This window comes from Cryptomeria japonica, chromosome 2 (genome assembly GCF_030272615.1).
Source record: "Cryptomeria japonica chromosome 2, Sugi_1.0, whole genome shotgun sequence".
NCBI classification, from domain to species: domain Eukaryota; kingdom Viridiplantae; phylum Streptophyta; class Pinopsida; order Cupressales; family Cupressaceae; genus Cryptomeria; species Cryptomeria japonica.
The window spans coordinates 441,646,169-441,663,481 of record NC_081406.1 but is presented as its reverse complement, the minus strand read 5'-3'; the positions used below and the strand labels follow the sequence as shown (position 1 = coordinate 441,663,481).

Sequence of the window (17,313 nt, the reverse complement as noted above, 5' to 3'; positions counted from 1 at the left end):
TTAATAAATCATATGATTGACTCATAACACTTATGTAAATTACAGACTTAATCCTAAATAAAAATTGAATATAATGTGAAGTCTTGATAATATCTAAATATAAACATAAATAAAATAAAATAAAATTTAAATTATCTACCAACTTTCAATATAAGTTAAATCACTTATACATCTATCATTAGAAAAAGAATAACTAGATCAAAATAAACCTGACTTAAACTACATAAATAATTGTCTGCTTTCAAACATTGCCAACTTATTATTTCCGAGGTTCTCTATTCTAGCTCTGTGCACTACGTGCGAAAACATGAGCAGATATCTTGGACTGAAACGTAAGGGTCCACCCCAACCGTTGGGTGAAGAAAATTCTGCTGCGTTTGCAAAGTTGAAGAAACAGGCATTCAGGCCCCCATTTACAAGGCTGAAAGAGAATATAGCCGAATATGTGGAAGCGGTGGATGAAAACGTAGTGCACAACAAAATATCAGAGTCCAAGCTCAACGGTCACTGCAAATTTATCCAAGCAAATGGTGAGGCGTTGCAAACCCCTAGCATAAAGGAAAATTTAGCAACAAGTGTGGGCACTTTAAATCAAATCGTGAAGCCTTTGGTGTCTGAAAGGCATGAAAGCGATTTGGAATCGAAGAGACCTTCCCTTGGCTATGGAAACTCCACGAAACCTTCCAATATTGGGTTTTCAAATACTCAATTCAAGCTCCCTGGTTCATCGTCTTCAACAGTTAAGAACATCTCTTTATTGGCAGCCAGTAAACTCAACTCCGAAAGCGCAAGTCATGATACTTCAGAGTCTTCATCTGGCCAGAAGAAATCTAGACAGCCAGGGGATTCTCAATCTGTTAAGACCTTTCAATCCGCTTTCAGAAAGCCCTTTATGTCCAGAGACCTGTTAAATCCAGCAAAAGAAAATACTGAAAATTGCGCGGATGTTAAGCAGCCCCAGTATTATAGTGTTTTATATGCTAAGCGAAAAAAAAATACAAAGCCAAAAGGCCCTTGGTCTGATGGCGTACTTTTAGTCAATGGTCGCAAATACATATTACGCAGTATAGATGACAAGGTCATTACAAAAGTTGATTTTCAAGGCTGCGGAAATTTGAGTGAAGGAGTTATTCTCCAGGTTTGCTGTTCCCTTAAGTTCACTTTTACTAAAATATGTATTTTGCACTCGGTTTTTTTTTTTCATTATTACGGTCTATGCTCTATACGCGTGCAACGATTTGGAAATTTAGCTTAGCTGCTGAAATGATAGAATAGAATATAAGACTTTTAACATCCGTGAGGCCGAAGAAAGCCTATGGGACAATAGCCCTGTTATTTTAGTATTGTGAAGTGTGTTCTTCTGTAAAGTGCTGATCTTCTGCAATTTAGTTTGATAATGAGCTTTCTCATTCTCACCACTCATTTAATGCTGAATAAATTAGGAAAGAAGCAGCTGCTAAGTCATTTATGTAGTTGTCTTTGATGTTTGCAATATAAAATAAAATATTTTTCTGTTTCCATAGTCCTTACTGTACACAAGATACAGACCCTCTCTTTCCAAACCTCTTTTTGGCCTTTTTTACGTTCTTGTTTCACATTGAAGATGATGTAAGTTAGTCCTCATCTGGGTAATAAGTATGTTTGACCTCCAAGGGATATTGGCCTTTATATAGGCCTTTTGCTGATGATCCATGTTGGGGTTAAATTCTTCAAGGGAATACTTCTTCTTTCTCTCAACCACCTTTGTCCACATAACCTTGAGAATTTTATCAAGCACATAAGTTTTTATATCATTACTATTATTAGGAAACGCATTAAATTGAATGTGCCACTTTTCATCCACTTACAATTTTGTTTCATCCTTGTTTTCTTTCTTTCAACCAAGACATATTTCAAACAACATTGGGCCAACGATGTGTTTCCATCTGCTTAATTTTTTTCAGATATCTTAGAAGACGTACCATAGTGATAGCCTCAATAGAAATTGCACTTGTTTCAGCTAAAAGAATCTTGTAGAGAACTGACACTTTTAGTTTGAATTATCTTGTGATCAATTATTTTTGAATTCTCTCTATTTGTGTCCATTTTGTGTTAGAAGTACTACTGACCCAAATTTCACACCCATAAAGCACCACTAGAATTACTAAAAGCCCAAATAGAATTTTTTTGTAATGTCCCCTTTTCTAGGTGACACGAGATGAGCAGGGGTTGACCTACCATTCGAGTTCCCGTAGGTCAATGACATGGTTAGGGGACTCATTCATTCTGAGGGCCATGGAGCTTTGTAGGGGCTCTGTGAGCCATTTTGGACCTTCAGACGACAGTTCCTATTTTTTAGGGAGAACTGGCAGTTGATTGAATGACCACCTAGGGGACCAAGGAGTAGAGCAGGATCCTTTTGAGTAGTTACAGGTGTTTGGAGAGAGGTTCCTACTTTTTAGAGCAATTCCCTACTTTTTAGGAGGTTGTGGCAGTTTCCATATTTAAGGTTCCACGAGACCATAGCATGGTTTCAGTTTCAGGAAGATTGGGTGTGTTTCCTAGTTTCTAGGAGTATCCCTAGATTTTAGGGATGGGACTGCCAGTTGGCCCATCTTGCCCGGCATCAGTCACAGACAGGTGACGAAGTCACATTCATGTTTGGTTGGTTATTTTGGGCTATTATTGGATCTATGGAAATATTTTGATATATTTAAATATTTCCTAAGTTAGCGATTAAATAAGTTAAAATAAGGCTATGTATATAGCCATTTCGGAGTAATAAGGGGTTTTTGGCTTCATCTGGTTTGATATGCCTATGTGTTATAGCTCTTTGGAAAGGTCTTGAACTTTGCTACATGATTCTCACCTCCCGGAGTCTTTTTGGATGCTTGAAGCTATTTATTCGCAATAAAGTGATATTTTTCTATAGTTTGATGCCATAATTGGGAAAGTGTCACTTTAATTATAAAGTGCAAGCTTTATTATTCTTTAGGGTTCGAATTGCAAAGGGAAAGGAGTTATAAGGAGATGAAAACCTAATTGATAGCATCTTTGATCATTTTGAAACTTGCGAATTTGGGAATTGCTCTAGAAGAGTGATTTTGGTTTGGGACGCAAACCCCAAGTCTGAGCTTGCTGGGACGTAGCCCTCAGCAGGAGTTGACAGTGGATTTATCCAGGATTGCACAGAGATTGTCAGAGGTAGAAGACACATCTTCTTGTCTTGAAGATTCAGCGTGCATATTGGGGGTTTCAACAGGGCGGCTGGTCTATTTCAGCTGGCACGTGATTTGTAGCAGCTTCCACACCTCCTTTGCAACACGCCTTGTTTTTATGTTGGCTTGAAGGGTTGTATTCAGCTTATTTGGTCTTCCTTGTTCGTTGCCAGTAATATTCCTCCATCTGGCATCAATCTAGATTGAGAACAACTCCAAATAAATGTATGGATTCTTGTTGAATACAAAACTAGGTTATTTGCCTGGTATGATTTGTAGTATTTTCAGATTGCTTAAGTGTTCTTACATATGAACATTGTATACTGTTTAATTTCACAGTTGTTGCTATTTATCAATTATTTTACTTATAACATCAAAACCCAAAAAGAAACAATCCCTTTCTGCAACTTTTGTCTATTCTATAAGATCATCGGAAAATTACAAAAATATAGTATGTTTAATTAAGAATTTACAACAGTAACAGTAAAAGGATCCATTTGGGATCTTTCAATAGTTTTCTAATCCCATAACCCTGCCTCTATGCATCTGTTGTGAAGAGAAAAAGTGCTCTCCAACCTCCCAAAGTTCTTTTCCTTTTGCAACTTTCCCAGTTGAGCTTGTTGTTGAAGTCATTCCCAAAGTATTTATATTCTGTTACATCCACTAGGATATTACCTTCAAAATAGAAGTCAAATTAATTCTTTCTTTTTATTGGAGAAGGTCATGATCTTGGTCTTACTAATTGATGAGCTGAGATATTAGCTCTTTTATTTCTATAACTGATAAGTTTTTTCCATGTTTTAATTTGTATATTGGGATAGTGTTTGAGTCATATGATGTATTAAAGTTTGACTATGTGCATTCTAGATGATAACTAAACCCATTAAATCCTGTGTTGTTTTGACCTATTATTCCTGTTGCCATGCGGATTATCATAGGTGATATCATGTGTGAATGTATAAGTGTTATGATATATATATATATATGTGTGTGTGTGTGTGTGTGTGTGTGTGTGTGCGCTTGTATGTTCTATCTTTTTAATTGCAGGAATAAATGAGATGCTGCAAAAGCAGTTATTGCATCATGTCATAAAAGCAGTTGGATATATTCAAGGGCGGTTAAATATTCAAAATAGCAAAGAGGATAGTGTGCGTAAGAAGCGGCAAAGGAATAGCACGACGCTGCCAGATTCATTTATGTTTGTCTTCATCAAACATCAATCTTGTAACACCGCCATGCTATATTCTTGGTTGCGGTTTAGCTAAGATCCACGTTTCCTGTGGATTAACTCTTCTGTTTGCTATCATAAATGTTTTTCGCCTCATTTCATCGGCGTGACCTAGATAGTAGGAAGTTGTTATAGTTTTCTTATAAATAAAAGCCTGCGCCTCTTCTCAGAGGTTAGAGACAGGGGATTAGAAGCAAAATTACATAGCATTTTAGAATTTAAAGCATTTCTTTCATTTCATGTGTTGTATCGACCTTTGAAAACAACGAATAAAAATGATGCTATTCTGAGTATATAGAATTATGTTTGAAGTCTGGATACACTCATCCAAGGGGGTTCACTTGGTGAGTATTCCTGTGCATTTGTTAGATTTAGTTTTCCTTTTGCTGCAGTAGATGTTCTAGCAATTGACTGTTCCTGCAGCCACTGGAACCAGATCCTGTGACTCTTCCTGCGGCCAAAGCAGATAGAGTAATTCCTGTTTGTCAGCTCTGAACTTAGTTAATAGTTTTTTAATTAGAATTTTCTGTTAATGCTAAGCTTTCCTATAGCCATTCAGTTGTTATGATTCTCGCTTGTTTATTTCAAATAGATTTAGTTGCTGCAGTAGTGCAGAATAGCTATCGCAGGAACTTAGTGCATATATAGTGCATACCCATTTCAAGTAATACGTCCCTGGGTTGACAAGTAAATGAACTTCAGTTATGGAGATAATAACTACACAAAATGAATGACCAATCTTTCGGTTGAGACTTTAGCTCTAGTTATTGTTCCTATTGGTGAGGCAAACACTAATATTAACTTGTGTACAAAAGTGCTCAAGTGTGGCCAAATGTGCTTGCAACACTTGGGCAGATCTAGCAATCAAAATAAGATCGCCAACTTACAATAGAAGCTTGATAACATACCTACCCAAGGAAGCCTCTTCCCCACCTTTTAAATTCAACCACTCCTCAAGTTTTTTGATATAATGGCCAAAGAGAATGGGAGATAAAGGGCAGCCTTGTTTAACTTCAATGTCGCTCTTAAAGCTTTCTAAAGTACCCACATGAGTTCTGGTATTTACCCAAACTTTTTCATAAAACCTATGGACAGCCCTCTAAATTGCTCTAGAATATCAAGATCCTTAATTCTGCACCACAACTTGTGCCTAAGAACTGTGTCAAAAGCCTTCCCAAAATCAACAAAGCAACAAAAAGCTTACCTTTTTTGACCCCAAACTTTTTCAATGATGTGTCTCAAAGTGATGCCATGATCAATTGTTGTGTGTTTTGGTTTGAAACTCTCTTACTTTTTTACTCTCTTATTTTTTTTTTTTGCCCATTTTCTGATTCTATGTTCAACAATGCTGCCAAACAACTTTGCAAACAAAGGATTGATCATGGTGGCTTGATAATTAGAAGGATTGTTAACATCCTCACTCTTAAAAGTAAAACTATCAGGGTGTCGTAGCTCTCTAAATTGTATATCATATGATTTTAATTCCATACATATTTGTATAGTAAATTTTAAATTTTCCTCCTTTGTTCCTCTCCGTCGGGTACATGGTAGTTGGTAGCCTAGGTTTTCATAAGAGCTCAGAGGCACTAACAGTGTTCGGAAGCGGGAGAGGAATTTAGTTAGCAGAAGGTGTTTCTAAACGGTGATGATAAATAACTAAACGAGTAAAAAATTATATTGTAGAAAGGATAGCTGTTGAAATTGCAAGTGTAATCATGAACGAAGAGGAATTGGTGATGCTCAAGAAGTTCCTTTACTTGATGAAGAAAGTTGGTTTGATGTTTATGTTGATGTAATTTCTCAAGTGTAGGACTAGGAGTGGCTTATGTAGGTGTAGTGAGGAGTCAAATTGAGTTCAAATGGAAGGTTAGAAAGAGAATTAATTGTTGATGTGTTGACCAATGGTGCAAAGGTTTGTGATAATTTGACTAAGCCAATGTATTGACAAGACATACATGGGAGGTGATGGAAAGTGCATCATTTCATCCGTTTCTACATTCATTGTCTATTGGCAAACAAAACTAAAGAGTTGCCAATTGGAATTATGAAGGAAGTAAGCACTCATGAAGTAAATTTTTTTGTGGCCTTTGAAGGTGATTGTAACTCTTGATCCCAAACAAGAACTAGGATATGTGTAATGTCCCTTTTTGTAAATGCCTTAGTTTTTCCCCTAAAATCACAATTCCAAGTAACTTTGCTACTAGGATTAGGAAATTAAACTTAATTATAAGATATCTCTAATTTATTGAGGAAATTCAACCATAAGGAAGCTAGGATAAGGTGACTTGATAGGCTGTCCTAGAGATCCTCTACCCTAGGCCCAAGCATGGATATACCATCCCTCTTGGCCTCATGTGGCCCATGCCATCCATATGAGGTGGTGTACCTAGTGGGGTGTCCTATACCCATTTCTCCTTCATCTTGCCATCCATCTTTCACTTCCTATGATTGGGCTCTTTAGTATATTGATCCACTATGATAGAGTGTAAGGTGTATTCACAATGGGGTGCCCCAGAAGCCCATCTTTTCAAAGCCCAAAGGCAGTACCCTTTGTACCCCCTTGGCGTCATGGGACCATTCGGTCACCACCATGAGATGGTGTATGTAGAAGAGTACCCCATTGCCGTTCCCTTCCTTGTAATCCCTCATTGCCCTATTATGGCTGAATACAATCAAGCAGGATGAATCCTAAGCAGTCATTAACATACATCATATTATAAACACTCATAAACAGTCAGATAAATATCACAAACAGTCATATATATTATAAACAGTTAAAAATAACAGCATATCATTAATCATCAATGAGCAGATAATATTCATCATGCTGTGCATAAATAACTCATTCCCAAACCCACAAGTATATTTGAACTGCCGTATGTTTAATTAATAATATAATAATATTAAATCTGATTTCATTCCTTGCTTTAGGTCTGCTCCTAAATTTGCTTTTAATGCCTTATATATTTTATTCCCTCTTTCTTCCCTTTCTTTAAATGATCTCTCCTTTATACTTTATTGGTGGAAGAGTCACTACCTTTCGGAGGAATTGAGGCACCGACTTTCATAACAATTAAGTCACCACTTTTCATTGCTGCTTTTGAGAATAATATATTTTTCTTCAAATTGATATCCTTTCCATCTCTTCCTCAAATGAACCTTCTTCCCTTTATATTCACATCTATTCATCATACCTGCCCCCTGGCATGAAACACAACCTTTCACAATTAGGACCCTTTGAAATAGTGCAACCCTTCATAATTCTTGCCCTTTGAAAGAGACACAACCTTATCTACTTCCCATTCCTTTCTTCCTTCATTAATCCTTCCTTGATTCACATGTTTCATTCATTTCTTCCCTCCTCCTCATCCATTTTCAAATGATCTCTTCTCCCTCTTATATCTCATGTTTTAGAGAGTCACAACTCTTCATTCCATGCTTTTGACCATTCATTAACTTAATTACATTTTAATTATATTATATTTAATTTTTATTATTTTATGTCTATTACTATTTATTATTAAATCCTATTTCAAAATGGGGACGTTACAATATGGTGTGCAAGCTGTAGTGCGAATGAGCAAAGATTGTCAAATGTAAGAACTACTGAATGTTGAAATGTGTTTTTATTTATCTTTTCTGGTAGCCTCCACCATTATCTGGATTGAGACGTGAATCAAATTTGCTTTGGGTTCCACCAGCAAGTCTGACCAATGAAATTATATATCTAACCTTTACTGTTCATTAGATATGGTTGCAAACAAAGATAATTGGCTTATCCAGTTTATAAGATTGTGCAACTGCATAACTCCATTCAATTAATTGATAAAAAATGACAAAGATACAATCATTGTATTTTCTAAGAGATCCTCCTAAACATAGGGAATTAATTTATCACTTTGTTATTATATAATTAGCAATTGCTGAATTCATAGTTATGCTACAAATTGATATCATCATTCATTTAAAAAGTAGTGTAGAATCCAATTCACTTAAACATTGATCATTTAATACCAGGTACTGCTGCTAAACAGCAGTTCAGAAAGTTCTACAAATTGATATCATCATTCATTCAAATAGTAAGGGTTGAATCCAATTCACTTAAACATTGATCAAGTACTACCAGAGACTGCTGCTAAAGAGCAGCTCAGAAAGTTAACCATAGTATCATTCTTCTACTGATTTTATACATCACAATATCAATACATTTCCACTATATGATTGTAAATCAGTTCCAAAGTAACATACACAATTATATATTTATCAGATGTCACATAATAGATAATAGAGTCAAAACAATATCCATTTCTAATCTATGCATATGAGACAATACATGTATAGCGTTGCACTTTTTGTCATTGATGTCAAGGGTCAGTTGATGAGTTTCAGAAAAGAGGTTTGAATTTTGCTTGAGCTGGTTGCTTGCTTGCTTGAGCTGCTTGTCTGCTTGTCTGGTTGTGTAGCTTGTTTGTCTATTTCACCTGGCTGCCTGTCTACTTCAGCTGGTGTCTTGTCTGCATCAGCTAGCTATTTGCTTGCTTGTTTGCCATGTTAGACTCTATGCCATGTCATTATTAATACTCCAAAAGGTTGATTTCTTTGAGATTTAAAAGTGGCGTCTCACATAAAGATTCCTTTATAATTTTTTTTAGAAGTGTGTGGTGCTGGACGTTTCATTTTTGAAGGTTTTTTAATGCTATGTGCGTTATTTGTAATGTTTTATTTTTGGGAGTTCTCTCTATCTTATGTGTTAACAACGAGAATGAGGTGTTAAATAAATACGGAGCTGTGTTGAGAAGATGAATGGGATTGTGTTGGTAGTACATACTGTATAAGCAAATATACAATGTTTATGTTTTGAAAGCATATTTGGGAGGAGAATGAGTTGTTGATGTGCTGTATTGTTAAGAAGTACTGTATCATTGGTGCCGAGTAATAACTATGAGAGTGATGTTAGGCTCAAGTAATGTTGCTGTGTTTATATTTTGGAGTAGAGTATGATCATTGAAGTCTAAATTTTGAAGTCATTACAGATAGAGAATGCACATATTGGCATGCATTTGCCTTGAGTGAAGGTGTTGCTGGAAATTTGTTTCTGATTAAGGGTGCTGAACAAGTTTTGCACTATATTTGTGGTGCTGTATATGTTATTCTGAGAAAAAGTGTACTTCTGAGTTGGTCCTCAATCTGAGGTTGGTGCCTCAGCTGTTCGGAGTAGATGCTTCATTGGAGAGTTGGTGCTCATTTGTATTTTGGGTTGGTGCCCATTTGAACTTGAAAGCTATATTTGAACCATGGTTTTTTCCCTGAGAGGGTTTTCCATGAGAAATCTGGTGTTTGTCTTGTTGGTTGCTTTTTATGGTTTTTATGTTAAATGCATTCAAAAGTTTTAAAAATCTGAAATACTGAATCACCCTCCTCCCCCATGCCCCCTCCCCCTCTCAGTATTTCCTGTGTGCTCTTCATATAGGACAACAAGTATCAATCGGTTAACATACTGAAATTTGAGTCAACAATGCTGTAGATTCGTAGAGGGAGAGAGAGATGGTTTCATTGGAGTGCTTTATTTCCCAATCAAGAACATTTGGAACTTCTCTGTACACCTCGCCTAGTTGGGAGTAGCTCTACCATTTATGAGGGTAGCAGCTAAGGAAAGATGAACAAGGTAAGAGAGAACCATGTGCTAGTGTTATCACAACCAACATGCAGAACTAGACAACAACAAACAGGGCCAATTTGTATGCATACATCATGTACTTGACCAAGCATTTAAGTAACATGCATTTACTCACACATATGCTTTTTAACCCAAAATTTTGGGTTGAAAGGTCCATTGTACACCTTGAAGATCTCATCTCTTTTCAGTTCACCATGAACAGCTATCTCAGGCATAAATGATATCTCATAACGACTAAAAGAGAAGGGGTCTAGGAGGTATGCTAATGATCCTTTCAACCTAAACAGGTACGGAGAGGGGTGAGGGAGACCATCTCGGCAATATGGTTGTAGACAACATTCCCCATTAGTGTCGTGTCCTTAAAGTCCAGGTTGTTGAGATAATCTGTTTTCCAATACCTCCTTCCTGGATCTGCCACCAAATTGTTCTAAAAATGCTGATAAGAACAGAAATGTTCATTTTTATCACCTGGTTTACTTTACAAATAATATGTATAGGAGGTATGAAAAAAATGGCATCTTTCTGCAAGAGAGTACAAAGTGCACGTCTAATTTGGATATAAAAAAATTCCAAAACTAGTGACAGTCCATTAATGTCAGCATAATCACAGCCATGTGTCAATCTCATATGACTCTTTAGCAGAATTTTAGATAAGCTAACAACCCATTCACGGGTTTACAAGCATTCTCTCTTACTAATTATTAAGGAATGTTTCTAGAGACAGCCTATTATATTGACAGTCAAGGTTCTGAATTGGAAGCCTTATACAATTATTTCATTTAACATTTGAGTTTTCAATTCTGAGTCTCTGTCTATTAGAACAGTCAATGCATGCATGATAATTCACACTTAAGGTAGTCAAGTGCCAGGTTTAATCTATTCTATAACTGTTCCAAGTATTTCTAAAACTTATAACAACTGGAAAGTGTTATCAACATGAACTACCTGGTAACCAATGTATTATCCACATGCATGGATTGTTAAGAATAGCAGATACAACACCATCAGTCCCTGGACTGGTTGACAGGGTATGTTTAAATATCTAACAACCTCAATTCATTATTATAATCAAAGCACATAATGATTATCTACTTCTCATCGTGTGAAAATTCATCACACAAGGTTTTTGAGTGGGACTGGCTCTTATTACTGTCAGCAACTCGTTAACAAGTTTACAAGGACTCACAAAGGAAGAATTTTGATTCTGCTTTGTCACAGTACGAAGTTATAGATGTAGACTGTCCCAGGGAAACACATTGTATTTAGTAATTTACAAATATAGCTACATGAGAACCATCAACACGCTCATCCCATAATATCGTACAATCTACTTAATCATGTACTTTTCGTAGCCCTTATTTCCACAAATTAAGGGCCTTAATCAAAGCACATATCACTTTTCAGTGAATGATAAAAGAATAGACAGAATATACAGTCCATGGTCATTATTGCAACATTAATACTCATTCCCCAAAGTTAACCACTTTTCAATCCAATAATATTCAGACACAATGATGTCATTTATGCATAGATGCCAAAAGCTCTATATCCAACAAGATCTTACATCACAATAAAGTGAGACTGTATTACAAGAATTTCATGAAGGCATCGGTGGAGGTTCTTATGCAGGAACGATGACTGTGAATAATGTTTTGCAAGTAGTCTTCTGGTGGACAACTCTATTCAAGGATGCACAAGGCTAATGTTCAAAGATGTGATCTGTCAGAGGATAGGAAATTGAATAGGCGAGATGAGAGGCTCATGATACTGGTTTTGGTGAAGAAGCCATTTGAAAAATGGGTGGGTAGACTTTGCCGGACCCATTGCTTCAGATGTTTGGCATGGTAGTGAAACGTAGATTGTGACAGGGATGGATCACTTGACAAGATTGGTGGAGGCAGTGCTGGCAATGAATTTTATGGTGGCAATCATAGCTAAGTTTATCTCTGACAAAATCTTTGCAAAGTTTGGATCCCCATTGAGTTTAACTATTCATTGCAGATCACATTTTCTGGTAAATTGCTATAGATTTTGCTGAGAAAGTTTATGGTGGTGAACCACGAGTGTACACCCTCTCCCCATTAGGTGAATGAGATAGTGAAGGCATTTAACATGATTTGGGTAATAGTTGACAAAAATTTGTGACTCAGGAAGGACAAATGCTAGTGCCCTCCTTTGACATCCATTATAAGAATCACAAATTCAAATTTCAGTTTCAAGCTTTCAAGGATGAAAACCCCTGGTAGCGTGATCTAGAGGACCAAAATCCTCTTGGATTGCATTTTGATTTGAGGACAAAAGCCCTCAAGGCTAGTGGAGCAAATTGTATTAACTGGATGCAAATTTATTGTGGTAAATTTGGTGCAAAAGTGCTATTATCTGTTATGCCAAGTTTTTCATTAGTTTGGCAGGCGAATTTGGCTGGCTGTATCAAAAAGTGTACTGCTGCCTTCAACAAATAAACAATTTTCAAGGGTTTTTTTAACGTAATAGTTCGCTGTCATGCTGGTCACCCCATTCTAACAGTTGAGTAATTGTTTGCAAATTATGATCAATCATTGAATTTTCTATGATCTATTCCTATTGCTATTATGAGCAGTTTTGCAGATTTAATTCAAATAATCACCTAATTCTGATTTGTTGCTGAAAGGATTTCCCAGATATTATCATTGCTGAATATAATAAACAGTTTATTCATTTTGTGCTGCTGTTATAGATCACATTCATTGTGAATCAGGGACTAATTAATTGCACAATTTTTAGATCTGGATTACAGTTAAATAATGATATTGGTTTATGAAATTATGTACTGATTTTATTCTTTGATCCATAAATTGCAACATGGGGGTTGCTCCTTTGTATTAACTGTATAAAATTTACATCAATTGTTCAAAATTTTGACAAAAACACCAGAATAAAAACTCCAGTAGTGCATACCCTAGAGATCTCTACCCAAGTGACAACCAGGTCTCCCAGCATAGTAAGCAGATATCCGGCAGTGCAGAGCATGAATGCAAAGGGATACTCTTTCTCCGTCAAATCTTTAAAAGTCTCTGCAGAATCGCTCAAGAAGTGCATTTAAGGCCATCCCCGAGGAAATCCCTCCTGCAAAACGTTCAGATGCTTTTAGTAAATATAAATTGACCAGGTAACAGAACAAAAACCTGGCATTAACAAGCATACCCACCTGACAATATTAGGAACATTGCAGACACTAGCCCTGACCAAAAATACTATCCAAGGAATCAATGAGCTCAGCGAGGCATTCCACCCCATCTGTAGTTACCAAACCCAACTCCTTTTTCAAAAATTCAACCCCCTTGACCACTTTCATTCACTGCTGAAAAGTAGATCTTGGAGAGGCAGAGTAGATGAAAGGATATCAGGACACCAAATCCCCGCTTTCAAGTAAATATTGAAGTCAGTGGGCAAAGGAATCCCATTTCCATATTGAGCCATGGAAGGGACTTCATCCAGATCCCCCAGAAGCGACTTCTTGATGAGTGTTGAGGTCATAATCTTTTAACCGTATCCTTGATTTCACTCAAGTCCAGTAAAGCAGCAACGAACGTGGAGGTGATATCAGAATTTACCCTTTATTTATGATTTTTCTTCAAAAACTCGTCTACAAGCATTCATTGCACTGCAAGCAGAATTAGCCCACTCCTGGTCTTAAAGATACTTGTAGGTGCTTCTCAGAAACTTGGCCCAAAAAGGCCATCTGGCAGTGAGAGAAAATGAGGTGAATAGGAGTATCCATAAAGCACCAAAAACAAAACCAACACCACAAGTAAACAATGAAAGGAGCCATTCCCTATAAATGAAGTCTTTGCTATGATTCACACGGATGATGCAAAGGGGACGGGAGTGGAGTTTTATAACATAGTTAAACTTCATTGCTCTGCCAACCTTGCTATAACAACCTTGACCTTCATCCTTTGAACCATTGTTTTGACGGCGTTAAAGGCGAATGAGGCACCTGTTCGTATGTGCTAATGATAATTTCATTCCCACAATCAGTAGCAGCTTTGGATAAACCATCGGCCTCCATGTTGGCCTCCATATACATGTGGTTAATTGTGTACTTGTCCATCTTCTCCACAAGGAACATCATTAAAGACAGCAGGGAACGTAGCTTCCAGCTACTGGCCTTTTTGGTCCTTACAACATTCACAACAATAGTTGAATCGCCTTCAATTGCAACTTTTTTGTAGCCCAATTTTAAACATACTTGCAAGCCAAGTATTAGGTCCTGGAATTTGGCCTCGTTGTTAGTCCCTTGAGTTAATCTTCTGGAAGCCATACATCTCATATTTCCATTTCACTCCTGCAACACAACTAGCACCAGAATTTCCAGAGTTACCTTTTGACAATCCATCCAAATTTAACTTTATCTGTTCATTGGGAGGATGCATCCATTTGGCCTCTTTGTTTGCTCTCAGAGATTCAACTTCCCCAGTCACAGTAACAGGGAAAATTATGTACTGATTTTTAGCATAGGGTTAGGAATTAAGGTTTCAGTTCTTATCATTCGTATTAGCTGGTTTTAGTGCTGATCCCGGCCACTTACTCAAAGTAAAATCTGAAAAATTCAGTTAGGGTTTATTTTCAATTTTGCAATTATTTTCTGTATATATTTTTCAGTTGTTTTTCAATCATTTCCATAAAACAAAAAAAAAACAAAAATTATATATTTAAAAAAAAAACCCCCAAAGGGATATTTACAAAATCATTCATCACTGTAGATTCATTCTGTCCTTTTGTCCATCCAAGTGTAAGATCTGGTACTATAATATCTGATAATGTAAACATTGTTGACAAGGGAGCATGTTTTGTAAAACTTAGTTTTGTCAAAAGTCATTTGCGGTCTTTCAAGAATCTTTATATAAGGCTGATTTATGCTTCAGTTTGTTCGCCTCCCTGAGAAATAGAGTAGTTTGTAATAACATGCCCTGATCGAATTGCAGAGAAGTGTTGACGTGGCTAAAATCGCATTGCTACGACTCCATCTGGCCAACATAGAATAGAATGCTAAGTATCCTATCCTCTCTTGAGATAAGGAAATCTCTAATGCTGTTTCAATTGATCAATGGGGACGACCTCAAGGTTTCGATTGTCAGGTCTTGACTGCAGGATAGCTCAATGGTCGATGTGTGTTGCTGGGAGCACAAGGGACTTACGTTTTGCAACAAGTTGGTCTGCTGCGATTTTCAGACTGGGAAATAAAAAGCAAAGAGGAAGGGTTTAGGAGACCTAAGGACAAGGATGATAACAACTGATGCAGCGGGTAGACAAATTTCGATAAACTAGTTCTTGTTTTGCCAGAGACACCCTCACAACTAGACAAGAACGGTGCAAGCTCCAAGGGATGAAGGATTTTCAGACTGGAGACACTCGTTTTAGGCCCCCAATATTGGCGTAGCCTAAGACGAACACCTGCAGTTGAACTAAGCACAGTTTGGGTTCAGACTAACCATGCACGGTGACCTACAATCAACATACCCCAAATGGTATGAACCAGAAATACATCAAATACCCCTCTACACTCACCATTAAAATCCCTGCACTCTAAAATTAACTAGCTGAAAGAAACCATGCAAACAGAATGAGAACAAGATGATAAACACCAAATCAATGTCTATATATTGATTTTAGCTGCCTATTACAACAATTTCTGCTGCATCTCTATGCTATTTCCTAAAATTTAGCCTTCTAACTTCTGGCCTATTTTAACTTCTAAAATCTAACTACAAAATTCTAACCCTTTACAAAAGAAAGGCCTCTTCCTTTTATAGATTTTACATGCCCAATCGGTGGCCAGGATTGATTGCATCCAAGGGCTGCAACCTGCTTCCAGAAGCTGGCAGCTTTAACCCATGCCCATTAAACTCTTAGTTATCTATCCAACCACTAGCTCAACTTCCTACGACTATTTGGCTTTAATTTAGGTCTATCTGGTAGTTGAACATAACTGTCCACAACTGACCTGTTTCCCCTCTATTTCAAAATATCTTAAGTGGGGCCCACAGGCAGTTTTACATTAAAACAATTTCAGTTCTTAAAACTGAATTCTTGGAATTAAATCCAGCTGTGTATTTCTCAGGAATGCATAGACTTGTTGCATTCTGAATGTTCTTCGGTCTTTGGTCTCGGTGGTGGACTTCAACTTGGGGTCTAGTAGCATGCTTCCCAATGCTTGGTTCCGATCTCGCGCTCCTGCATCTTTTTCCTCTCCAGCTTCCAGCGCCTGGCTCTGATCGTGATCCTTCTTCGATTTGCGTTTCAGGCTTTCTCCTAGTTCTTTCCGACAACGTCCTGCAAACAATCAATTTTGACCCGCATTAATCATTTTGAAAAATTAAATAAATTAATTTAACAAATATTCAATTTTCACTGACGTTGGGCTTCTCTCATAATGAATTTCGAGCATTACACCTTTTGTGAGATTTCATTCTAAGTTTAAAATGCCTTTACTCAAACTTCGGGCCATTCGCCTAAAATGAGAGATCTTTGGTTATGTTTAAAAAACCTCCTTTTGAATTTTCAGGCATTTGAGGTGTTTTGAGAGATGTTGAATTTAAATGTCTCTCTTGCAACAAAATTCAGTGCTTGAGCCAAAATGAGAGATTTTTAGCTTTAAGTTTTACTCCACTTTAAACAATTTCGGGCAAAATGGGTCAAATGCGAGATAACTTAAAACTTGGATTGCAACAAATGTCTTCCTTTACCAATTTCGGGAATTCTAAGCAATTTGAGAGGTGCTTTTGTTTTGTTAAAATGCCTCCCTTTTCAATTTCAGGTGAAATAGGCAAAATGAGAGATGTTTCTTTTTTTTAAATGCCTCCCTTTTCAACTTCGGGTGAAATAGGCAAAATGAGAGATGTTTCTTTTTGTTAAAATGCCTCCCTTTTCTATTGCGGGTGAAATATGTAAAGTTATTTCAATTTCAATTAAAGAACAAGTTATGAACTATGTATGCTATATATGGATATGAGGAATTATGTCAATGTCTAATAATTCTGATTTTTATCTGCAGGTCTGAAGGAGAGAGATCATTTAATATTTTCTATGTCTTCTCCAAATGAGTTCAATTGGCATATATATCATTTAGGCAACCGGTCAATTGGTGTATTGACCGGTCATGCCTTTTAGGCATGACCGATCAATGCACCCATTGATCGGTGCCTTTACATTTATACCATTAACACAAT

At 36.9% G+C, this 17,313-nt stretch overlaps 1 protein-coding gene across 1 annotated transcript in view; it reads left to right on the top strand.

Moving 5' to 3' along the window:
* The first annotated feature begins 264 nt into the window (after positions 1–264).
* Positions 265–17,313, top strand: part of LOC131031584 (uncharacterized) — a 107,831-nt gene continuing 90,782 nt past the window's right edge. The window contains exon 1 of the mRNA XM_057962732.2: positions 265–1,138. Within this exon, the coding sequence (XP_057818715.2) occupies positions 308–1,138 (831 nt within the window). The 5' untranslated portion in view covers positions 265–307. The remainder of the gene's footprint in view (positions 1,139–17,313) is intronic.